At 41.4% G+C, this 26,471-nt stretch overlaps 1 protein-coding gene across 2 annotated transcripts in view; it reads right to left on the bottom strand.

Annotated features, from left to right (window-relative positions):
- Positions 1-3,411: 3,411 nt before the first annotated feature.
- Positions 3,412-26,471, bottom strand: part of LOC145353327 (galactosylgalactosylxylosylprotein 3-beta-glucuronosyltransferase 1-like) — a 114,612-nt gene continuing 91,552 nt past the window's right edge. The window contains exons 5-7 of one of the 2 annotated variants that reach the window (XR_013888683.1): positions 13,811-13,924; positions 6,723-7,011; positions 3,412-6,195 (exon numbers count right to left, since the gene is read on the bottom strand). Coding sequence is in view for 1 of the 2 variants with exons in the window: in XM_080203979.1 (XP_080060105.1) it covers positions 13,838-13,924 (87 nt within the window). In the remaining variant the exon portion in view is untranslated. Of the gene's footprint in view, positions 7,012-13,810; positions 13,925-26,471 lie in introns of both variants that reach the window. The other variant, XM_080203979.1, reaches the window with a different exon arrangement.

The raw sequence follows: 26,471 nt of genomic DNA, 5'->3' as shown, positions 1-26,471 counted from the left end.
CCCATTTTCAATCTCAGGGTAGATGTTATGAGCTTGCACCACAGTCATAATTCACATATGAAAGATCTTACCATATACCCCGTTAAACAGTATCCATTTGATCCACTGCGCTTGGAAGTGAATCAATAAATTTGTTAGGCATATCCCTCTGTTAATAATGTCAACTTGAAGGTAATTGCCCCTTCTGGCAAAAGACCGAACTGTCTCCAATTCTTTGTCCCTGCAAATCTGTTGAGTTTTGAGGTCAAGACAATTATATGTGGCACAGATCTCTATCAATTTACGCACACACAGTGCTGAGTTTCTAATAACTGAAATATATGCACAAGATTCCTTTTACAGTCTCATTGTACTTTTATTATTTTGCTCACAGCCAGTAGCACAAATGTTTTAATGCATTGAGCACTATAGCAACATTTCAAATGCAACGTAAACATACAAGGTTGTCATTTTGTTTAACACTATTAGCAGCTGTGAAAGCCTTTCATTTATTTAAAAAAAATGTTGACTCAAACATAGTGCTCCCTTGTCCAGCACCAACCTGTTCAGCTCTGGCAATACCCAGGTTCTATTTTCTCTGCTCTGTCTATCCCCTCACTTGCCAAACTGCATTGGTGAGATGCAGTTCAATTAAAGATTTGAAAGTAAATGATCAGATGACTCACAGAGTTTCAGAACTGTCACAAGAGCTACATCCTGTTGGCAAAACAGGGTTAATTCCTATTCAAAGGACTGAACGATCTTTCATCTAATTTATTGTCAGATTTCATAACGTTACAATAGCAATTTTAATTAACCGAACCAGTGCAATTTTTGAAAGCAAAAAGAAAACAAGTGTACAGGGCCTGTGACAAGCTGCAAGATGAAAGAACAAAATTATTCTGAAAACATACAAAACGTCAAAAAATTCAGGCAGCACACAATAGGTTCATCAGAGTCTGAAAGACAAAGGGAAGGTTAATGCTTTGGTGAGGACCACCTGCATGGAGCTTTCCTGGTTTAAAAGGAGTCTTCATTAGAAACATCAACCAGTTGTTTCTCTCTCCAGGGTTTGGTGAACCTGCTGAGCATTTCCAGCGTATTCTGATTTGATTTCAGAAATCCAGCGTTAACTTTCTTTGTTATGTTTGGAATACACAGTGTGATGTCTGATGTGTGATCTGGCTGAATTTTCTTTGAAAATGTTCTTTGAAATCCAGGAGTGTCTCAAGGTGGCTGCTGCAAACTCAACTATTCCTTTTGTTGGACTGTTTGCATTGAGGGGCATCAAACCCATTAATGTCACCAGTTTAACACCACGACTGTGTGATGGGGTGGACAATGTACAATGGAAACAATAAAGAAATGTTAACACTATTGTTAAAATAAGACAGTTTCAGCAATGTTTTACATCATGTTGAGATTGTAATTGTGATTAATTATTAGTGCAAACCAGAGTGTTGTTTCCTGTTCCTTGCTTTTTTCATGAATATATTTATACCAGTCAGTCTCCTCTGACTTTGCAAGGTGGTCAAGACCAATACAGTATTCAAGTCAAGCAGGGGATATTGAACCAATGTTAGTAAAGGACAAGTGAGAGGAGACAGGTGGGAGGATAAGAAGGGAGTTTAATGTGGTGAGAGATGTGCCAAGCAAGCAGATGGAGAAAGGGAATGAGTGAAAGTGGTGGGAATAATGGATGGAGGAGAACAAGGGACAGAAGAACAAGGAGGGAAATGAGAGTTCACAGAGGGAGAAAAAGGAAAGATGACAGCGCAGCGGGGGTGAAGGAGTGGATGGAATGGGGAGGGGTAAAGCGATGATGACAGAAGTGAAGGCAAATAATCACAGTAGAGGAATAACCTGTTTTTTTTTCACCTCATGATGGGGCAGGGACAAATGGTGAGGAACTAAAACTATTCCTTTCCTTTACAATTTCCTGCATGGACATAATATACATTGGAGTTATTTAACAGAAAGGGGAAGGTCTTGAGTAAATGAAAAGAAATTAATTCAGAAATGGCAATAATAGTTTGGGGGCTTGGGTATGTTTAACTTGCTTTCAAACATTATTTTATTGCTGCATGTTACTGGGTGGGGGGGGCACATTTAATAAGGAAGTTGGCAATTTATAATTCCACCGACAAATGTCATGGACACAATTTTTCACAATAGATTCTTGCATTGACAGAGACTGTCATAGGAATTTCAGCGCATTTTGGAATGACATCTTAGAATCCCCTCTGTAATTTTTACCAATTTAGAAGGAGCATCAACCCATCTAATTCCATAACGTGATGTTTAAACTAGGGGACACAATTTTAAAAATAAAAGGGATATGAGAACATTTTTTTCGCTCAGAGGGTCACTGGGCTGTGGAATTCTCTTTCTCAGAGGGTAATAAAGGTAAAGACATTGAAAATTTTGAAGGCTGAGTTCGATAAATTCTTGATTGACAAAAGAGTTGAAGCTTATCGAGGGTAAGCAGGAGAGTTAAGACCAGAATTAGCAGGACTATTCTCCCAGCCCATTGCACTGCTTTTGCAGCACAGCAGGCTGGCAGACTCAAGTGGAGGCTGTTTCACAGAATCCCAGCTGGGTGCCTCTGGAAGTCTCTGGGTGCCAAACTTCCAGCACGGTCAGCTCTGCGTCACAAATCAGTGCAGAGCTGCATAATTTATTATATGATTAGTTACATACAATTTAAATGTAATTAGTGGGCCCGGGACTGAAACTCGAGGCCCACTAGTCTCTCCCTTCCCTCACTCCAGTAGGGTTTAATACAGCTCTCCACTAAAGGGGAGCTGGTGGCCCGACCCCGCTGGGGTGAAGGGGGCACTTCACTCAGGAGGCCACGGGTGAGTGCATCCTGCAAATTGCCACGTTGGCAGTGCCAGCCTAGGATCCCCGAGGGGATCGGGGCTGCGGGGTGGGGAGGTGGGTCAGCCTGCCAGTGGAGGTGTTGGATCTGTGGGGGGAGTTGTGGGGGGGTGGTCAGGAGTGGCACTACCCAATGGACAAAGTAGCAATGCATGGGGGCACTTTGGCACTACACATCCGGCAATACCAAATGGGGGCAAAGCCTAATGAGAAGCAGGGCCTCTGGGGGGAGATCGGTGAATGTGGGGTGGGGAGAGGTGGTTCCCCTGCCACTCTACGGTCCAGCTGGGTGACAAAGGGAGGGAAGCCAGTGATCGGGCTGACTATCTGGGGAGGGAGGGGGTGGGGGGGGGGGGTGGGGGGGGGGTCCTGCTGAGGGGATCGGGCTGCGGGGTGTGGAGGGTGAGGTGGGTCAGCCTGCCAGTGGGGAGCCAGGGCTGCAGGAGGAGTGGGAGGTCAGGACTGCGCAGATTAGAGAGGGTGGGGTGGGGGAGATCAAGGCAGGCCAGCGGCGGGAGTTGGGGGGGGGCGGTGGTCGAAACTGGCCTGGACAATTCCGGAGGGTGGGAGTGGTGGTACTCAGAGGGGTAGTGTTGAGGGGTTTATGGGACTGGTCAGTGATAGAACTGGCCAGTTTTCGGGACGCTGGCAGTGTGGGATTACTCCGCATGAGCCGACTGATGCGCTGACAGATGGGTGTACGTGCAGTGGCCCACTCAGTGCGGTGCTGCTGGCCTCTCCAGCATGACTAGGACCTACCTGCAGTTTTCTCACATGATTCACGTTAGTGCACTCTGCAGTGCACAGAGTGTGGGAGGTTCATTTTGAAATTCCCGCTGAAAAATCCAGCGGAATTTACTCCTGTTTTTACACAAATTCAACACTTAGAATTTTTTTGGGAGAATCGCTCTTTAGATCAGTCATGACCTTATCAGATGGTAGAGCAGTTTAAGGAGCCCACTCCTAATTTGTATCTGCATATATTTAAATGTGTGGTTGTTGATCAATGTTGATCAAAGAGCCTTCTTTCATTTAATATCACCAATAACAAGATTTACTGTGATTGGGGTGTTTCTGAAAGACCTTCATTATGTTATTTAAGTTTCTTAATTATGTTTTCATTCAAATAGTTTAGTGCAAAACAATCACGAATCTGAATCATCAGGCATAGACTATAATGTTAAAATTGGACCTGAGAGTTATGAGCAAATGTATGTCATGTTCATAACCAAACTTATTCATTCAAGCTACATTGCAGCTAAATGGGCTGCCTCATGCACCAATTGCCAATCCTACATCTTGTACTTTTTTAGAAATCTCACAGTGCGACACAACTGAAAAATATGAATGCAAGTATTACAGTAAATCCAGATTAATACGCTGAAATTTGCTGTCAAAGTAATGGTGAATTTAATGCTATCTGTTACTGTTTGTAACAGAGAAAAGCTTTTCCGTGATTCATTGTAAATTGCTGGTTAATCTCCAAGGCTCTGCTGTTGGCCTGAGAAAAACGGCAATTCACTCTTAACCAACCTATGATTTCAAGAAATTATGAATGAAACTCCCGGATAGGAAATAAACATTCTTACTGGTAGTAAATTTTGCAAAATTTTTTAAATGAGAAAAGAACGCTTTCCTTTTCTTTCTGCCTTCTTTTCTCATTTGTCCAATCCTCCTTTCCCTCTCTTCATTTCATTTCTTGTATATAATTTGATTCTATTTTAGAAAACACTGAAAATAAGCCATGCAGCAGCTGTGGAGAGAGAAACACTTCAGATCAATGGCTTGCTGTTAGAAATGGAAAACGTTTCATCTCTACAGCAAACATTTAGTTTGTGAAGACAACATCCCTTTAAAATCCAAGCATGATGTTTAGGTGTGGCTCCTTATTTTGATGTACAAATATGGAGAGCAGTTGTGCTTTGTACAGTCGAGGATTATTATTCTTTCAAAAGTTTTGTTGAACTGAGTGGAAACATTATGTTAATGACCTTTGTTGAAATACAGGTCAGGGGAGTATCCTGTACCTGGGCGTACATTTATTTTACATTGTTATAAACAGATGAAAGGGCCAAAGATTCATTTCAGGCAATATGAATGCCTTATTGCAGCCGACAATTCATCAATTTAAATTCAAATATCTCCACAGTAACTTAAAGAATGAGAAAGGATGTTCATTCCATTGAAAGCACGTTTTTCTGGTCTCATGTTTCCCATTATAATACCTCTCCTTTCTGAAAATCTGTCATGTTTTGCCTCCAACATCGAGTTTGACACATTATTCCAAGCATTTGTTACTGTTTGGGTAGAGAAACATTGATATAAAACAATTCCACACCAATTTACATCTACGTCCTTCACTTTTGTTGATATGGATGTGTTCAGCACTCTGGAGGGAGCTGGTCCACATCACTTCTATCCAATTTGCACCACTGATGACCTGTCACACAGAAGTGGGCTACCTGATGACGAATGATCAATGAACCAAATTCCAATGCTCCATCCAACATAACATGCAACTCCTCTGAAACTCTCTCTTCTTTGAGCAGGAGAAGCTTTGATACAATCGTGACAAATGGGAGAAGTGGGGGTATGTATGACCATTCCTGATGGCTCTCACCAAATTTGAGGAGCAGGTATCAACCTCCCTTAACTCTTTCATCCCCCCTCCCAAAGCCATTCCTCTCCCATACACACCTAATCCTGTCTTCCCCTGCTGTCTTTGCCAAATCCTTACCAATGCAATGGTGTCCTATGCATGAAGATCCAGTCTGCATACGATGCATCATGTTTCCCTGCTGGATTCAATAGGTGTAGCCTCCAGCACCATCTTTTCCTCAGATGTCTGTGATGTGAGTAACACCCTAAAGGTGAATCCTAACTCTAGCACGCCACGCTGGCCCAGATATGTTCTGGACTGATGTGTCTTCCTGATAGCATAATGGAGAATCAGGCAGGTGGAGGGGAGATGTTCAGATTCCAGTCAGGCTTCCCATTAGCATATGGCCTCCAGCAGGATTCCTGAGCCGCTCTGGTGGTATTTGTGGAAGATCCCGTTGTAAACTCATACTGATGTAAAACCGATTTTTGTACCTCTCACAGAATAATTCCCCTGCATGCCTTTAATCTACCGGCAGAGAGAATTCTGTCTGTGGTGTGAGCAGTGCTCTGCATAAGTTACTGAGATCTGTATTGTAGAGTCATGGCTGTATATTCCATTCTTCTATTTCTTTTCTTGAGTGCTTCATGACATTGCCAATCCGTCAAAAATGATGAGGCTACAAGTCCTTGTTTTAATCTCCCTCTGTCATTTCAATGCCTTCCATTCTACACTTGCTGCGATTAAGATGTAAAACATAATATTTTATCAGTAATAAAACCTCAGTGAAATCGCAACATCAAAATCCGTGCATTAAAATTCATGTCACCTCATTAACATAATGCTTCCACTCTGTTCAGATTGACAGGTGATATGTCATAAGACATTTGAAGCCCTGATTGATAACAGTACATTATTACTCAATTCACTGAAAGCAATTCTGTCCTTTTTGGCAGAGTGTGCCAACAATTGTGCAGCAACACTATAATTATTAGCTGGACAGGTGAACATTATTTGACTGAAAGTGACTTTGAAGATTGCTCTTCTTTCAATTGAGCCACAGGTTTAATTATTTTGGATGCCAACTTGTGGGGAAGGGTGGGGAGAGATCTTTCAGCCCAAATGACATAATCTCACAGGACAACATTCTGAATGATAGTATATCACTCAATAACTGACTGTGGATTATGTGTAATCAAGTTTCAACAGCAAAAACAGTGTACTCCCACCTCCTAAAATAAGGTTCAAAACAGTGTACTCCCACCTCCTTGAATAAGATTCAGATCAGGCACACCAGCAGCATAGAGACTGAGTTTCAATCCTGGGGCAAAACATTCCATTCTTGTCAAACTGGTGCCCAGTGTTCGATTTTGAAGAAGTCAACCACGGAAAAGTCTGACAATAATCTGCTTCATGCTGTTCTTAATAATTTAAAAGAAAACACGAGTAACTTAGTAGAACAGGTTAATTCTTTAAAGTGTATGAAGAAGGGGACCATGGCTTCAAACTTTATTACGGTGGCTGTCATGTGGCAGAGAATTGTCACAAGGTGCCTGAAAAAAAACAAAAAAAAGACATTGATTGACAGAAGTAAAGTTCTGGAGAGGTGTCCATTTCTCTTCAAAGTTACTAAAATTCACCTCATCTGATGAATCAATCTTTGTATTTTTTATTTATTTTAGTTTCATGTTGCTTACTTCAAAATTTCCTGGAGCAAATACAAATTATCAGTCATTGTTGATTAAGAAAAAAATCCTTTTGATAGGTCTGTTAACAAGTTTAAAATGCTAATGCTCAACATTTTGGCAGAAGGAAGTATAAATTCTCTTTATTAGTTGGTTTTTGTGCAAACAGTTGAATATAATGGAGAAGCTTCCAGTTCTAAGTCATTACACCATTGTGTCGCCATTAGCAAGTGCATCAAAAGAAATGATTTTACATCCAAGAAGCTCCTTAGGATGCATGACCTATTTCTGTCTGATTATCACATTCCAATAACTTCAAAATTTTTAAAAAATGAAAAAGTACGCATTCATTTCTTGTGGGTTCGATCCAATTCTCTCACGTAAGTATTGCACTGTTTACCCCAATCCATGTTTTGCTTTTGTATATCATTTCATCTGTAGAACATCTGGCACAATGGTTCAGCCTGTGTAAAATAGCATTTCTCCTCAATGCTATGGAAGATGGGAGATGTCGTAGGTACTTCATGTATTTTCCAGTTTACTGTTCAATTTCTGTATTAGTCCTGGAATGTGCAAATCCAAATTTGGAGAAAATTATGTTGCTGGCTACAGTTCAAAATGGATACTGGCATCCATTTACAGGATGTTACAAAACACCATGTAACTACATCCGTATAACAGTATAACTCACATCTGCTTCAAGAGGACGACCATCATCCAGGTGCCTAAGAAAAACCAAGCAACGTGCCTTAATGACTATCGGCTGGTGGCTCTGACATCCATCATTGTGAAGTACTTCAAAAGGTTAGTCATGGCATAAATCAATTCCAGCCTACCGGACTACCTGGATGTACTATAATTTGCCTACTGCTGCAACAGGTCCACAGCAGATGCCATTTCCCTGGCCCTGTGCTCAACCCTGGAACACCAAGATAACAAGGGCACCTACGTCGGACTCCTATTTATTGACTACAGCTCAGCCTTCAGCATTATTATTCCCACGAAACTCATCTCCAAACTCCGTGGCCTGGGCCTTGGCACCTCTTTCTGGGACTGGATCCTGAACTCCTAACTCACAGATCACAATTAGTAAGGATAGTCAACAACACCTCCTCCACTATCATCCTCAACATCGGTGCACCAAAAGGCTGTGTTTTCAGCCCACTACTATACTCCTTGTACACCTATGACTGTGCAGCCAAATTCGCCTCCAATTCAACTTTCAAGTTTTCTGACCACACCATTGTAGTTGGACGGATCTCAAACAATGACGAGACAGCATGTAGGAATGAGATAAAAAATCTGGTGAACTGATGTGGCAACAATAAACTCTCCCTCAATGTCAACAAAATGAATAAGATTGTCATCGACTTCAGGAAGCGTAAAGGAGAACACGTTCCTGTCGACATCAATGGGAACAAAGTAGAAAGGGTCGAGAGCTTCAAGTTTTTAGGTATCCAGATCACCAACAACCTGTCCTGCTCCCCCATGCTGACACTATAGTTAAGAAAGCCTACCAATGCCTCTATTTTCTCAGAAGACTAAGGAAATTTGGCATGTCAGCTATGACTCTCACCAACGTTTACGGATACACTATAGAAGGTATACTTTCTGATTGTATCTCAGCTTGGTATGGCTCCTGCTCTGCCCAAGACTACAAGGAACTACAAAAGGTCATGAATGTAGCCCAATCTATCATGCAAACCAACCTCCCATCGATTGACTACACTTCCTGCTGCCTCGACAAAGCAGCCAGCATAATTAAGGACCCCATGCACCCTGGACATTCTCTCTTCCATCCTCTTCATTCAGGAAAAAGGTACAAATCTCTGAGGTCATATACCAACCAACTCAAGAACAGCTTCTTTCCTGCTGCTGTCTGACTTTTGAATGGACTTACCTCGCGTTAAGTTGATCTTTCTCTGCAGTCTAGCTATGACTGTAACACTACATTCCTTCTCTATGAACGGTATGTTTTGTCTATATAGCGTGCAAGAAACAATACTTTTCACTGTATGTTAATACATGTGACAATAATAAATCAAATCAAATCGAATCAAATCAAATCTATTTACAGAGTGTAATAGAACACAATGTAACTACATCTGTATATCAGTATAACTGGCATCTTTTAGAAAGTTTCAGAACACAATAAAAGTACATCAGTATAACTGGCATCTATTTAAAGAGTGTTACAAAACACAATATAACTACATCTGTATATCAGTATAACTGAAGAGAGAGTGTCAGAAACAACAATGAAATTTCTCTGGGAGGCAATAGAGCCACAACAGTAATTGGGACAATAATTAGTTTTGATATGATTTATTTTATTGCATGAAAATAATGAAGTTTCACTGAACACTTTCACATGGCACTTATCTCAGCCAATTATCTCTGTTCCAAGTCATCACTGCAGATATGCCTCAGGTTAGTGCTCTAGGCCCGATCATCTTCAGCTATCTCATCAAAGGCCTTTACTCCATCATAAGCACAGTAATGGGGATGTTCACTGTACAGTGTCCAATACCATTCGCAACTCTTCAGATACTGAAGTAATCTAGATCCACATGCGCAAGACCCAATTAGAATTCAGCCTTGGCTTAACAAGTGGCAAGCGGTAATCGCAGTAAAAAAGTGCCATCTCCAACATGAGGAAACCCTCTCCCATTGACATTCAATGACATTATTATTGTTGAAATGCCTACGAATATCCTGTGACTTACTATTGATGAGACGTATAACTGGACTAAATGAGTAGATTAGTGGCTGGGAATTCTAAAGTGAATATCTCTCCTCCTGACTCTCCAAAACCTTTCCACCATTTACAAGTCAGGAGTGTGATGGAATACTCTCCCCTTGCCTGAAATGAGTGCACTTTCAACTACACACAAAAGGTTCTACACTATCAAGGACAAAGTGTTCTGCTTGATTGATACCTTATTTTCCATCTCAAACATCCATTCCCTCTGCCACAGTCCATCAGGGACAGCTGTGTGCACCAGGCATCCCTGCAGTAATTTGTCTCCTTCAACAGCACCTTCCAAATCCTTGCTCTCAGAAGAACAGGAGCAGCAAATAGAACCATAGAAAATTACAGGTCAGAAACAGGCCTTTTGGCCCTTCTTGTCTGTGCCGAACCATTTTTTGCCTAGTGACACTGACCTGCACTTGAACCATATCCCTCCATACCCCTCTCATCCATGAACCCGTCCAAGTTTTTCTTAAATGTTAAAAGTGACCCCGCATTTACCACTTTATCCAGCAGCTCATTCCACACTCCCACCACTCTCTGCGTGAAGAAGCCCCCCCTAATATTCCCTTTCAACTTTTCTACTTTCACCCTTAACCCATGCCCTCTGGTTGTTTCCTTCCCTAGCCTCAGTGGCAAAAGCCTGCTTGCATTCACTCTATACCCATCAAAATCTTATACACCTCTATCAAATCTCCCCTCATTCTTCTACGCTCCAGGGAATAAAGTCCTAACCTATTCAATCTCTCTCTGTAACTCAGCTTCTCAAGTCCCAGCAACATCCTCGTGAACCTTCCCTGAACTCTTTCAACCTTATTTGCATCCTTCCTGTAACTAGGTGACCAAAACTGTACACAACACTCTAAATTCGGCCTCACCAATGCCCTATATAGCCTTAGTAAAAAGTCTGACAACACCAGGTTTTAGTCCAACCGATTTATTTGATAGTAAACTCACAAGCTTTCGAGGGGACTCCCTCTTCATCAGGAAGAAGACTCCCTGACGATGAGGGAGTCCCCTCGAAAGCTTGTGAGTTTACTATCAAATAAATCAGTTGGACTAAAACCTGGTGTTGTCAGACTTTTTACTGTGTTTACCCCAGTCCAACGCCGGCATATCCACATCATGACTATATAGCCTTACCATAACACTCCAACTTTTATAATTGATATTCCAATTTATAAAGGCCAATGTACCAAAAGCACACTTTCCAACCCTCTCCACCTGTGACGTCACTTTTAGGGAATTCTATACCTGTATTCCCAGATCCCTCTGTTCAACTGCACTCTTCAGAGTCCTACCATTTACCCTGTACGTTCTACTTTGGTTTGTCCTTCCAAAGAGCAATACCTCACACTTGTCTGCGTTAAATTCCATTTGCCATTTTTCAGCCCATTTTTCTAGTTGGTCCAAGTCCCTCTGCAAGCTTTGAAAACCTTCCTCACTGTCCACTACACCTCCAATCTTTATATCATCAGCAAATTTGCTGATCCAATTTACCACATTATCATCCAGATCATTGATACAGATGACAAACAACAATGGACCCAACACCAATCCCTGCGGCACTCCACTAGTCACAGGCCTCCACTCAGAGAAGCAATCCTCTGCAACCACTCTCTGGCTTCTGCCATTGAGCCAGTGTCTAATCCAATTTACAACCTCCCTATCTATACCTAGCGACTGAATCTTCCTAACTAACTTCCCATGAGGGACGTTGTCAAAGGCCTTGCTGAAATCCAAGTAGACAACATCCACCGCCTTCCCTTCATCCACTTTCCTGGTGACCCTCTCGAAAAACTCTATTAGATTGGTCAAACATGACCTACCACACACAAACCCATATTGACTCTCCCTAATAATGTATGGGAAAACCTTCACTTACAAGTTTCCCTCCAAGCAACACACCACCTTGTCTTGGAATTATACTGCCATTCCTGCACTGTTGTAGGATCAAAATCTTGTAACTTCCTCCCTAACAGCGCTTTGTGTATTCCTATATAATGTGGACACAGTCGTTCAAGAAGGTGGCTCACCACCACCTGCTTAAGGCCAACTGGCTATGGAAAACAAATGCCAGGTTTGCCAGTGGTGCCCACATCCCATGATGTGACATGTCGCATCCTCGCCCAGGGACGGCACAATAGCAGTAGTTAGCACTGCTGCCTCACAGCACCAGGGACCTGGGTTCGATTCCCAGCTTGGGTCACTATCTGTGTGCAGTATGCACATTCTCCCCGTATCTGCGTGGGTTTCCTCTGGGTGCTCTGGTTTCCTCCTACATCCAAAAGTGTACACATCAGGCGAATTGACCATGCTAAATTCTCCCTTAGTGTACCTGAACAGGCACCAGAGTGTGGTGACTAGGGGATTTTCCCAGTAACTTAATTACAGTGTAAATGTAAGGTTACTTGTGACGACTAAATAAACTTTAATTTTAATAAAAACCTTCCAATCAATCTTTATAAACAGACAGTTACTGGCATTTCATACCTCATTATAGACTTGCCAGCTAATCAATGGTATTCATTCAAAAGCAGATAAATATCAGCTTCTTTGAAATCTATATTTTAAAAGGGAGTTAAATTGTGTATTCTTCAAGATGATGGATGGCTATCGGATGAGTGAATGGAACATTTTTCAATTTATCATACCCAATGTCAGAATGAGCTGGGGAAGAGAGGTTCCTTCACAGCATCACAATGATATATTCTCACCTCAACTTCACATCAATCATTCCTAAAAATCTCTATTTCACTTAGTGGAGCTATTCGCTCAGAGAACTACTTTCATGCCAATACTGGCATGGAGGTAAGTTTCTGGACCTGATTCACGAACAAATTGAGATTGAAATTTCATCCTGAGTATATGGGCTGGATTTAGATCCACATTCCAGTGGGTTGAAGAGAGTTAACCCAAAAGGAGCCATCCGGGATAAAACTCACTTCACATTCTCTGTACCATTCAGGAATTGGGTCATTGTCAAGTGTCTGGTTTTCCCTGGCATTCAGGCAGTGTTGCTGAGTAGCTAGGATTCTGAGAATGCTTGCCTGCTGTGCAGACAGTGTATTCTCCCCTCCAACCTCACATCTCAATGCTCACATTCCTTGTCCCCTCATGTGACTGAATAGTGAACAGTACTTATCCCTTGGGAGGCGTCATTGGGAGGTGAAGTGATTCCAGCCTCACCAACAGTTGCTAAATGGTCCATGATCTGTAGAAAAATTAAGCTGGCCTTGCCTCTCAATAGCACTTCTCAATTTAGTCTCCTGGTTATGAATAGAGAGAAAATTATGCATAAGTGCCAGTCAATTCAAAAGCTCCTTGGGAGCTAGTGGAGAGTTACACTGGGTAGGAATAGGTAATAGGCATATCAGTGGCAGGGAGGAAGGGTAGTCAGAGGTGAATATGTGATCAAAGACATAGACTTATTTGGGGAACAGAGTCAGTTCCAATGTCTGCCACTCTGCAAAGTAAATTGAAATCAAGAGTTCAAGTGTTCAGCTCTGTTACCGTAATGACCTCCAGGCAATGCTCTGACTGTATTTAATTCATCTTGATGAAGTGAAAAATGCTCAATTGTGCCCATTCATATCTCATTTGGGCATGTTAAGAATGCATATCCAAAAGTAGTTAATGTTAAGCTTGATTTAATGCTCCTTTGAATTCACAATGGTTCTAATCTGTGCATTAATAAAAATCCTAATACATTTGGTTTAACCTCTTTAAGTACATGATGAATTCAGACTTAACAATATTTTGTTCAGGATTGTCCCTTACCATATTTTCCTAACAAATGTTCTCTTTTGGTCTATCTGGGAATAGATAAATAGCCAGATAGACCAAAAGGGTACGTTTGTTAGAAAAATAGCTAAACATTAACTGGTGAGTCCGCTGCAATAAAATGACACTTACAGAAAATGCCTCCCATCTCAGTGTAGTTCACACCTCAAGTCTAGGATCAGTGAATCCATTTTTTCCTTCATTTGTTAGAATAGGTTTTTCAGTCCGCGTGTGCCACACCAGGATCTGTAAAGCAATCATCAAATAAAACAATGACAGCATTAACAATTTGTGGTGTGCAGTATGACACTATAACAAGACACACAAGACTTATTTCACTGGGAGAGATTCCTGCCATTTAATGTTGTCTAGGCATAAAGGTTTTTCTGTGGATTATCCAAAAAATGTATTTTTCCACCTCCACTGTGCCCAATAATTTGGAACTAAGTATTATTAAGGTTGTTAAAGGTAAGTAATGCAGTTGCTAGCTCCAACTTTACTGTGCCGCTTTGGTTTTTATCTTGGCAAATTATCACATCCCTAACATGTGCTGACCTGTGTCCCACTTTAATTTACTTGCACGAGCAAACATCTGAATAACATATCTGTTCACATAAATATTGTACCATGAAATCAAACACTTAAATCCCTCCTCAGAAAAGTACTGTACATATAAACTAATGTATCAATAGATAATATAGTGTGTAACTATTGCATTCACACAATGAAACTTACAAAAAAATCTACAGATTTAAATTATTTGATTTTTTAATAGGAACTATTCTTTATTTCTCATGAACAGTTGGGAAAAATGCAATGTAGTATTGTTATATTTAAAGTTATCTCACAACACAAGGTTAAAGTCCAACAGGTTTATTTGGAATCTTAAGCTTTCAGAGCAATGTTCCTTCATCAGGAGAGTGGACATTTTTTTCCAATTGCAAGATAATGATTGAAATGTGAGTCTTCAAGTAATCAAGTCTTTACAGGTATAGACAATGTGAGTGGAGAGCGGGATAATCAGGTTGAAGAGATGTGAATTGTCTCAAGCCAGAACAGTTAGTAGGGTTTAGCAAGCCTAGGCCAAATGGTGGGGGTTACATATAGTGCAACATGAACCCAGGATCCCGGTTCAGGCCGTCCTCATGTGTGCGGAACTTGGCTATCAATTTCTGCTCGGTGCTTCTGCATTGTTGTGTGCCTTGGAGAACACTTACCCGAAGATCAGAGGCTGAATGCCCTTGGTTGCTGAAGTGTTCCCCGACTGGAAGGGAACACTCCTGCCTGGTGACTGTCTCACGGTATCTGTTCATCCATTGTCGTAGAATCTGCATGGTCTCGCCAATGTACCGCATCTTGGGACATCATTTCCTGTAGTGTATGAGGTAGACAATGTTGGCCGAGTCACATGAGTATGCACTGTGTACCTGGTGGGTGCTTTTCTCACATCTGATGATGGTATCCATGTCGATGATCCAATACATCTTGCAGAGGTTGCCATGGCAGGGTTGTTGGTGCAATGGTCGCTGTTCTCCTGATGAAGGAGCAGTGCTCTGAAAGCTCGTGATTCCAAATAAACCTGTTGGACTTTAACCTGGTGTGTGAAACTTCTTACTGTGCCCACCCACCCCAGTCTAATGCTGGTATCTCCACCTCATATTTAAAGCTGTTTACAACTCATATCTGGAACAATTTTCATGTATTTTAAAATTATTTTCACGGGATGTGGCTGTCATGACTATGCCAGCACTTACTGCCTGTCCTTAACTGTTCTCGAAAGCAAGTTACCTTCTTAAATATTGCAGGCTGTGTAGTACAGGTACGCTCACTTTACTGCTAAGGAGGGAGTTCCAGGATTTAGGAACTACATTTTGATATTAAGTTATTTTGATTTATTTCTGGCATGATGTTACACTGAGGGTATCTATCAATCTTACTTCTTTCCTCACGCAAGTAATAAAAACTTTGCATCCATAATTTATATAAATTATAGGAGCATCGACCCATAATAGGCCATTCAGCCCTTCAAACCTGTTCTGCCATTCATCTGGATCATGGTAATTGATAACCTCAATTTTGTTTCAGTGCCTATGAACCACATTCCTTGATTATCTTTACTAATTTAAATTTACTTGTTTTAAACTTCAGTTGACTTCACATCTACAACCTTTTAGAGAGAGAGATCCAAAATAGCAGCAGGAGTAGGCCATTTGGCCCCTCGAGCTTGCCCTGCCATTCATTTTGATCATGGATAATCATCAAATTCAATATCCTGACCCCCACCTTTCCCCCATATCCCTTGATCCCTTTAGCCCTTAAAGCTAAATTGAATATTTTTCTTGAAATCAGTCAACATTTAAACCTCAGCTACATTCCATGGTAGTGAATTCCACACATTCATCACCCTCTGGGTGAAAAAATTTCTCCTCACCTCAGTTCTAAAAGATTTATTCCTTATTCTCAAACTATGACCACTAGTTCGGTACTCCCTCACCATTGGGAACATTCTATCTGAATCTACCCTGTCTAACTCTGTTTCAACTATGCTTTCTGTGAAAAACTGTTTCCTGATTTCACTCCATAATGTTCTCGCTCTAACTTTAACATTATATTTATTTGATCTGAAATTCCCAGCACTGGTAATAGTTACTCTGTATCTACTCTTCAAAATACCCTATTCTTTTAAACAACTTGATTCGATCACTCTTCATCTTCTAAACTCAAAGAAATACAAGTTGACTTTCACAAGTGCCCTACAAACTCTGTCACAGGTATATTGAGGCTCTTGCCCGCCAGCTGGGGAGCTGGTGAGAGACTTGTGCTGCCTCTTTGGGAAGATCCAGTGAGCCACAAGCCAATCAAGCAATGGCGAGGCCACCACTGGTCCTTCCCCTGGAATCAAGACCCCAAGGGCCTACCAAGAGTTGCTAGCCAATCAGAAGCTGACAGCTCTTCTGCTCAGTGGCACCTGGTTGCCACTGGAAAGGTGGGCACCGGAATCTGAGGCCGGCAGTGCAACCCAGGCCACAGATGTGGGGAGAGCTTTGTGGAACAGAAGTCATTGGGAGAGAGGTGCAGAAGAAGCAAGAGCATGAGTGGTTCCCAGCAGGCTCCCTCTATCTATTGTCGAAACCTTCTATCAGGTACTGGGTGTCTTCCCACCATCCACAGCTCCTGATGCAGCATGGATTTACCTTCTGCAGACTGCAGGACAATGGGTCCACCTGTAGCTGGTTAATACCAGTGGTGATGGGATGACTCCCTTAAGTGGTCATTAATTGGCCATTAATAAATTAATGAATCTCTAATGGTTTCAATAGGTGGAGATGTTCAGCTCTCACAGAGACAGAGAAAGAAAGAGAAAGAGAGGCAGGCTGGCAGGCTCTCATAGCTGCTTTTATGTCTTTCAAAAAAGCCTCATCTCAATATTGAAGACAGCAGAAGAAGACAGAAGTTCCAGACAGAAGAACAGAAAAGACAAGAAGATTCCTAAACGTGACAAACCTAGTTGCAATTTTGAGAGTGACTAAAAGTTCTTTTTTTTGCTAATAAGTGGGAGTTGTATTTATCTAAACAGCATTCCATTAGAAGTGTTTTATTTGGTTTGTTAGTAGTTTAGTTAACCTGTTCGCTGTTAGTTGGATAAATAAAGTGTTACTTGTTGATTTTACAGAGAGAGTTTTAGGTAGTTATTTTGATTTAACCACTATAAGTTGCTGAAGAGCAGATTGTATTACTTCTCACACACTTTAGCAGATTATGAAGTGAGGTACTCATCTTTGAGTGGTTAAGTCTTAGTTCTCAGAGGGTGGATTAACCTTCACTTAATAACAGATTGGGGGCTCGGATCCTGGATTTGAACAGTCCTTGATCTTTAAATAAATCTTAAGTGAGAAGTGGAAGCTCTGTTAACCGACAACAAGCCGGTTAAATCAAAAGTGGGGAAATGGCTCTTAACATTGTGAAAGAAATCCTGGGGGTTGAAAATGCTTTCCAAATTTGCCAAGAAAGTTTAGAAAGACAGAAAAGGATGGCACTTATAGAATTGGCAAAGAAATTGGGTTTAACAAGGGATAATAGGAAAGCTAAAGTTGTAACGGAGATAGCCAACCATTTAGATATATCAGAGAAACAGTCAAGCGTTAGAAAAAAAAATTGATTAGAGTTAGAAAGTGAACTTAAAGGGCTGGAGTTAGAAAAAGAGAGAGGAAGGCCCTAACAGAAGAAAGGAAAAAAAAAGAGAAAGTGAAAGATTGAGTTGGAAAAGATGAAGTTGGAATTTGAAGCAAAAAGACTTCAAATGACAGAAGTACAAGATGAAGTGATGGTGAGCAAACTCAGTGTAACCAACCGCCTGGTGGGGCTATATATAAATATGTCCAAACATTACCAAAATTTGATGAAAAAGATGCAGAAGCCTTTTTCACTTCCTTTGAGAAATTGGCTACACAGATGAAATGGCCAGAGGAGGAGTGGGTGATGTTAATTCAGACCAAGTTGGTAGGCAGGGCTACTGAGGTGTTTGCAGCGCTGTCAGGAAAGTATGAAGAAATAAAGAAGGCTGTTTTGAGTGCTCACAAATTGGTACCAGAAGCATATAGACAATGGTTCAAAAATGTAAGGAAGGAACCAGGTCAGATATATATCGAGTTTGAAAGAATTAAGCAGAGCAACTTCAATAAATGGGTGACAGCATTAAAGATAGAAAAGACATGTGAGGCTATTAGAGATATTATTTTGCTGGAGGAGTTTAAAAACTCACTTCCAGAAGTGACTCAACTGATATTGAGGAACAGAAAGTTGAAACAGCGAGAAGAGCTGCAGAGATGGCCGATGAATACATATTGTGCATAAATTGAAATGGCTTTTGACAGCAATTTCATTCCATGAGGAGCAGAAGTTGGGAAAGAAGGAGATCCTTCTATGATCACACCGGGAACAGTTAACCACCTCAGGTGTTTTCACTGTAAAAAGGTGGGACACACAAAGGCACAGTGCTGGTAGCTTAAGAAAGGCACTGGGAAAAAGGATGTGATAAAAGATGCTCAATCAAGGATGTTCAAACAGTGAAGGAAATCTCAAGAGGAGTCGAGGAGCTGATGGGAGAGTGCATATCCTAGACATTGACTGGATGGTAAGATAGCACCCAATCTTTTCAAAGACTTACTTGGGTAGAACAGGGGAGTAGGTAAAGAAATTAAATATTGAGAGATATGGGAGCTTGTCTGTTGCTAGTAATAAGAGATAAAAATATTTGCACTCCTGAAATATTTCCGACAGAGTGGTAATCTGTGAAATAAATGGAGAGTAGTACTGTTCCCCTGTGTAAGATAAGGCTAGGTAGTCCAATCAAGACTGGAGAAGTGACAGTGGGAGTGATGGAAAATATTAAAATAGTGATTGTACTTCCTGCTATTCCTGCTATTCAAACACAATCCAATTCTTATATAATGAATTCAAATACATGTTAAATGATCACTTCCTTCAATGGATCTAAAAGGGAGAACAACTGCAGATTTTTTTCTGATACATTCACAGGATATCATTGGCAAAGTGAGGGACTTGCGAGTTGAGGTGTTCCCATGCATTAGTTGCCCCTCGAGGAGCTAGACATTATAGGTTTGAAAGGTGCTTGTAAAGCAGAATTGGTGAGTTGCTGCAATGTATCTTGTAGATGATACACTCTGCCACCACTGTGCATCAGTGGTGGAGGGAGTGAATGTTGAAGGTGATGGATGGGCTGCAGATCTAGGGGGTTGCTTTGTCCTGGATAGTGTCAAGCCTCTTGCGTGTTGCTGGAACTGCGCTTATACAAGCAAGTGGTGAGTATTCCATCACACTCCCGATCTGTGTCTGGTAATAGTGGATAGGCTTTGGCAACTCAGGGGGTGAGTTACTCACTGCAGAACTCCCAGCCACTGATCTGCTCTTTTGCCACTATAGTTGTGTGGCTGATCCAGTTTAGCAGTAGTAACCCCAAGGATGTTGATCAAGGGGGATTCAGTGAAGATAATGCCATTGAATGGCAAGGCGAGATAATTAGCTTCTCCATTGATGGAGATGGTCATTATCTGGCACTTGTGTAGCGTGAATGTTACTTGTAACTTATCAGCCCAAGCCTAAATATTGCCCAGCTTTGTTCCATATGGACACAGACTACTTTGGTATCTAAGGAGTCTCAAATGATGCTGAACATTCTACAGTCATCAGCAAACATCCCCACTTCTGACCTTATGATGGTGGGACATTCATTGTTGAAGCAACTGAAGATAGTTGGACCTTAGGTACCACCCTCAGGACTCTCGCAATGATGTCCTGGAGCTAAGATGATTGACCTCCAACCACCACAACCATCTTCCTTTGTGTCAGGTACGACTTGAACCAATGGAGGGTTTTCCCCATACTCAGCCAAATGTTGCCTTGGTATCAAGGGCAGTCACTCTCATCTTACTTCCAGAGTTTAGCTCTTTTGCCCATGTTTGAACAGAGCTTTATGAATCAGGAGCAAAGGGCCCACGTGGAACTTGAACTGAGTGATTATGAGCAGGTTATTGCCAAGTAAGTGCCGTTGGGTTATGCTGTCGATGACAACTGCTATCAATTTTCTGATTATTGAGAGTAGATTGAAGGGATGTTGTTTGGTTGGATTGGACTGCATTTGTCCTGTCTTTTGTGGACAGGATATACATGGGCAATTTTTCACATTGTCAGGTAGATGCCCATGTTATAATAATTCTAGAGCAGAAATCTTCATGACTACCATCACAATGTTATCAGAGCTTTTGCAGTATGCATACCCTCAGTCACTTTTTGATAGCATATGGAGTGAACCAAGTTGGCTGAAGACTGGCATATGTGATGCTGGATGCTGGGGACCTCATGAATCATCCACTCAACATTTCTGACTTAAGGTGGTTGTAAATGCTAATGTCCTGAGTTCCCTCATCATTGATGATTGGGGATATTTGTGGAACCTCCTCCTCCAGGTAATTGTTTAATAGTTCACCATCATTCATGGCTGGATGTGGTAGGACTACAGAGCTTAGGTTTGATTCACCGGCTGTGGGATTGTTTAAGACTATATATCACAAGCAGTTTCTGCTGTTTAGAATGCATGTGTTCCTGTGTTGTAGTGTCACCAGGTTGACACCTCATTTTTGCTATTTCTGGTGCTGCTTCTGGTATACTCCCCTACAATCTTCATTGAACCAGGGTTGATGCCTTGGTTTGATGGCATTCCTAAAATGATAAGATCATAAGGAACAGGTCATCTGGCCCCTCGAGCTTGTTGCACCATTCATTGTGATCAGATGGTGGCCTTAATTCCATCTTCTCACCTACCTATCATCAAAAATCACCCTTGAATATATTTAATCATCCAGCAACATCCAGAATATATTTAATCATCTCTGTGAAAGAGAATTTTGAAGGCAAACCACTCTGTGTGTGAGATAGAGAGAGAGAGACACCCTCATGTCTGTTTGAAATCAGGGACCCCTTATTTTTAAACTATACCCCTTAGTTCTAGCCTGTCTTGCAAGGGGAAAATTCCTCTCAGCAACCTCCCTGTTAAACCCCCTCAGGATCTTATATCTTTTAATAACATCACCTCGCAGTCTTCTAAACTTCAATGAATATAGGCCCAACTTCTCAATCTTTCCTCACAACACAACCACTTCATCCCAAGAATCAGCCAAGTGAATTTTCTTGGAACTTCTTCCAATGTAAGTATTTAAGTACTTTTCTCCTTAACTTAAGCAGACCAAAACTGGACACAGTGTGCTAGATGTGGTCCTGTCAATGACCTGTACAAAGATCTCCCTGCTTTTATACTCTATCCCTCTTACAACAAAAGCCAACATTCTGTTTGCCTTCCTAATTACTTGTTTTCTTTCTTTCCTTCCTGGGATGTGGGCATTGCCAGCTGGGCCAGCATTTATTATCCACCTCTGAGGACAGATGAGAGTCAACTATATTGCTGTAGATCTGGAGTCAAATGTAGACCAGATCACGTAAGGACGGCAGATTTCCTTCCCTAAAGGACATTAATGAACTAGATGGGTTCATATAACAACCGACAATGGTTTCAAGGTCATCATTCCACTTCTAATTCCAAATTTTTTTATTGAATTCAAATTTCACCAATTTGCCATGGTGAGATTCAAACCCATGTCCCCTGAGCATTACCCTGGGTCTCTGGCTTCCTAGTCCATTGATAATAACACTGTCTGGCGCCTGCTGCATCTGTATACTAACTTTTAGTGACTGATGTATAAGGACCCCCAGATCCCTCTGTACCACAGCATCCTACAGTTTCTTAATTTAAATAATATTCCACTTTTTTTGCTCTTCCTGTCAAAGTGTACAACCTCACATTTTCCCACTTTATAATCTATCTGCCTTTTTTTTTGTCCAGTCACTTAATCTTCCTATATCCCTTCACAGACTCTTTTGGCTGTCCAGATGTTTTCTTACCCCTTTCCCCGAAGCAACATCAGTGTAGAACCAAACTGTTCCATTCCATACTGTCCCACAGCTATAACATGCTCTAGGTGGGCTAACCAGCTGGACTTCCAAGGTAAGTCTTGGCTACAGGGTGGAGAGTGCTTGGTTAGTTTAGAGAAGAGGTGGAGTATGTGAGTTTAGGCAAGCAGACAGATAGCCAGAAGGGGGCATTGTGTAAAGGGCATCCTGAAGATAGTAACCCCCTTCCTTCATGCCTTTGTAAAAAGTTTTTAATGAACAGCCTGCCCACTGCCATCCAACTGCCCAGAACTTTGGATAATATTCATAATTTTCTTCCAATCTATCTTTATATTGTCAGCAAATCTGGCTACAACAGTCAGTCCCTTCATCCATGACATTTATATAGATCATAAATAGTTAATGCTCCGGCACTGATCCCGCTGGCCGTCCATTAGTTACAGTTTGCCAATTTGAAAATGACTCATTGATTTCTGCTCTCTGTTCCCTGTTGGTTAGTGTTAGGGGAAATGAATAGCTTCGTGAAAATTGGAGCAAGAATACATGGTAGTCAAATTCTTATCACGGGCGGCACGGTGGCATAGTGGTTAGCACTGCTGCCTCACAATGCCAGAGACCCGGGTTCAATTCAGGCCTCGGGTCACTGTCTGTGTGGAGCTTGCACATTCTCCTCATGTTTACGTGGGTTTCCTTCGGATGCTCCAGTTTCCTCCCACCATCCAAAGATATGCAGGTTAGGTTGATTGGCCCAAGTTTAAATATGTGAGGTTATGGGAATAGGGCCTAGTTAGGATTGTGATCGGTGCAGACTCAATGGGCCAAATAGCCTCCTTCTGCACTGTAGGAATTTTATGATTCCATAATTATACCCTAGTGATCCTGACATGACATAAGTTCCCATATCAGAAGCATAAGTTGTCTGATGAACTTTGTATCACTCAAGGGCCTGAACTGATTCAAAACAAATTAAGTGCAACCTCTGGGAAGATAGGGAAAAATCAAGTTCTGCATATGTGATTAACAGTGTATAAATATAGTGGAAATATGTGACCTGGTGTGAATGCTACATTGGTGGTTTCTAAGGCAGGGCTGTCCCTGCATGCTTGTATGCTTGAATAAATGATTATAATCTGTACCTTTGTCTCCTGTGTTTAGTGTGTAAAAATCTACCACAATAGTTAGCCAATCCTCTACCTGTGCTAATATAGCTCCCCAAATCCATGAACAGCTCCTTATTAACCTTTTACATGGCACCTTATTAAATGTATTTGGAAATCTAAATACACTACATCTATTGGTTGGAGCAGTTTAAAGGTCCATGAACAGCTCTGTCTTAGAAACCACCTTTGTGCTGTTTTCTTTTAACCTATTTTCCCATCCCACTGGTCAACTCTATTTTCATACCATTGTAATTTCCTTGATTTACTTTTAAGACAACAGTTTTAGACCCATATTTCTCACCTTCAAACTGAATGTAAAATTATATCATGTTCTGATCACTCTTGCCCAAAGGATCCTTTACTATCCTTACAAGTAAATATTCCTGCCTCATTACACAGGCACAAACAGATTGCTCCCTGATTAACTTCAGATCAGTTTGCTCTCAGAACTATTCCAATTACAATCTAAGAAATCACATTGAGTTATCATTGCCAATTTTAACTTTTCCAATCTACATGAAGATCAAAATTGCCTATGATTATAGCAGTACCTTTCTTACAAGCCCATATTTTCTCTAATTTTATATTCTGCCTTACAGCTTAGCTATTGTTCATGGACCCTTAAACTACTCCAACTAGTAAATTCTTTATATGCTATTCTGTATCTGCACTCAAACAAATTCTACATTTTGATCTTTCAAACAAATTGTTCACTATTCTACTGACTTCAACCTTTATTAAGAAAACTTCTTAACTTTTTTTCTTTATTCCCGTTCCTCAAAAGTATCAAATATGCTTGAATGTTCAGGTCTTTATCACCTTATAACCAGAAAATGAGATTACAGATTGGGGTTGTGTACAATTATGCTGCTACTGATGGCCCACAGCATAGGAATACAAGAATTTAGGAATTACGAGCAGAAGTAGACAAATTCAGCCCTTCAAGCCTGCTCTGCTCATTCAACCAAATTCTGGCTGATGCCTGCCTGGCCTCAAATCCACCTCCCCACCTGTTCCCCATATCCCCTGATATTCTTTTTTATTAGAAATATATCTATCCCCTTCTTGAAACCACTCAATGATTCAGACTCCACTGCACTGTGGGGAAGTGAGTTTCACAAATTCACCACCCTCCTCCCCATCGCAGTTTTAAATCTACCACCTCTCAACTTATACCTGTGACCTCTTGTTCTAGATTGTCCCATAAGAGGAAACATTTAGTTAATATTTACTTTATCAATCTCTTTTCAAAGTTTATATAGCTTGATGAGATCCTCTCACATTCTTCTAAACTCCAGCAAATTTAAGCCCAAACTGTTTAGTCTCTCCTCACACATCAACCCTTTCATTCCCAGAATCAATCTGGTGAGCCTCCTCTGAACTGCCTCCAATGCCACAACATCCTTCCTCAAATGAGGAGACCAAGACTGAACACAATACCCCAGATGTGCTCTCACCAACACCCTATACATCTAATATCTCAGGGATGCTAGATTTGTATAGAATCTATCCCATTTAACACAGTGATAATGCAGTACAAAACATTGAATAGTATCTTCATACAATCATAGAATCCTACAGTGCAGAAAGAGGCCATTTAGCCCATCGAGTCTGCACTGACCACAATCCCATCCAGGCTCCATCCCCATATCCTTACATATTTACTCACTAATCCCGCTAACCTATGCATCCTGGGACATTAGGGGGCAATTTTGTTTTTAGAATGGCCATTTAACCTAGCCTGCACATCTTTGGATTGTGGGAGGAAACTGGAGTATCCAGAGGAAACCCACACAGACGCAGGGAGAATGCGCAAACTCCACACAGACAGTGACCTGAGCCAGGGTTCAAACCCAGATCTCTGGAACTGTGAAATAGCACTGCTAACCACTGTGCTACCATGCTGCTCAGTGTGAAGTCTCATCTCTACAAAAACAATGCAGTGATCCCTTACACCAATCCTGTTATAGGCACATGCATCTCCAACATGTACGAGAACAATGTCTGGATGGCTGTCCCTCGCTGCACACCGCAGGCCCAGTCTAGCAAATATATCCTTCAGGGTGCAACCAGCTCAGTCAGTAGTGTGATTACTAAGCCAATCTTGGTGAAGGTATTGAAGTCCCCACCTTGAGTACACGCTATTCGCTTGTCAGCCTCCGTCCTCCTTTTAAGTGGTGTTCAACTTAGGGGGGTACTGATTTAGAAGCTGAGGGCTGGTGGTAGGTGGCAACCAGGTTTCTTTGCCTATGTTTTTTCTGATGCCATGAGATTTCATGGAGTCTGCAGTCAACGTTAAGCACAGCCAGAAAAACTTCCTCCCAACAACATACCATTCTGCCCATCCATTGCTCACTATCTCTGCTCGTTGTATCATGTCATACCAACACAGATACCTACACATTTGGTGATGGAGGAGTCTAGAATATTGGCTGTAAATTATGATTCAATGGATATGACAATGTCAGGCTATATTTGATTACTCTGTGAGACAACTCTCCAAAGTTTGGCACAACTCCAGATGTTAGGGAGGACTTTGCAGGGTCACAGGTGTACCATTGTTATTTCTGGTGTCTATGTCGATGCTGAGTGGTCTGTCGGGTTTTAATCCTTTTTGATTTTTCTGCAATGGTTTTGGACAACTGAGTAGTCGGCAAGGCCATTTCAGAGAACATTCAGAGTCAACCACATTGCTATGGACCTAGAGTCAGAGACTAGGCCACGTAAGGACACTAAAGGAAATTAGTGAACCAAGGTATGTTTTTATGACAACCAATGATAGTTTCATGGTCACCATTACTGAGGCTAGCTTTCAATTCCAGATATATTAATTAATTGATTTTATACAGTGGCCATAATGGTATTTGAACCTGCGTCCCCACAACATTAGTCTGGACCTCTGGACTACACTAAGCAAGTGACATCACCACTGAGTGACTATCTGCCTCTGCATTGCCAAACCTTTTGGGGAGATGAAGAAGGTTTACAGATATAAGACTATACCTTACAACTATCATGCAGGACATTTTGCCATAATCTGCCACATACCAGGCTAGATTGAAATTAATTGAGGTTCATGCCCAAACCAGATCTCTTCTGCAGTTAGAAACAATCTTTCTGCCACTGCCTTGCCTGCTATGTTCACCAGT

The sequence above is a fragment of the Carcharhinus amblyrhynchos genome, chromosome 15 (assembly GCF_965287045.1).
Source record: "Carcharhinus amblyrhynchos chromosome 15, sCarAmb.v2.hapA, whole genome shotgun sequence".
Lineage (NCBI taxonomy): Eukaryota > Metazoa > Chordata > Chondrichthyes > Carcharhiniformes > Carcharhinidae > Carcharhinus > Carcharhinus amblyrhynchos.
Note: the sequence above shows the minus strand (reverse complement) of the source record. Positions and strands in the feature narration are given on the sequence as shown.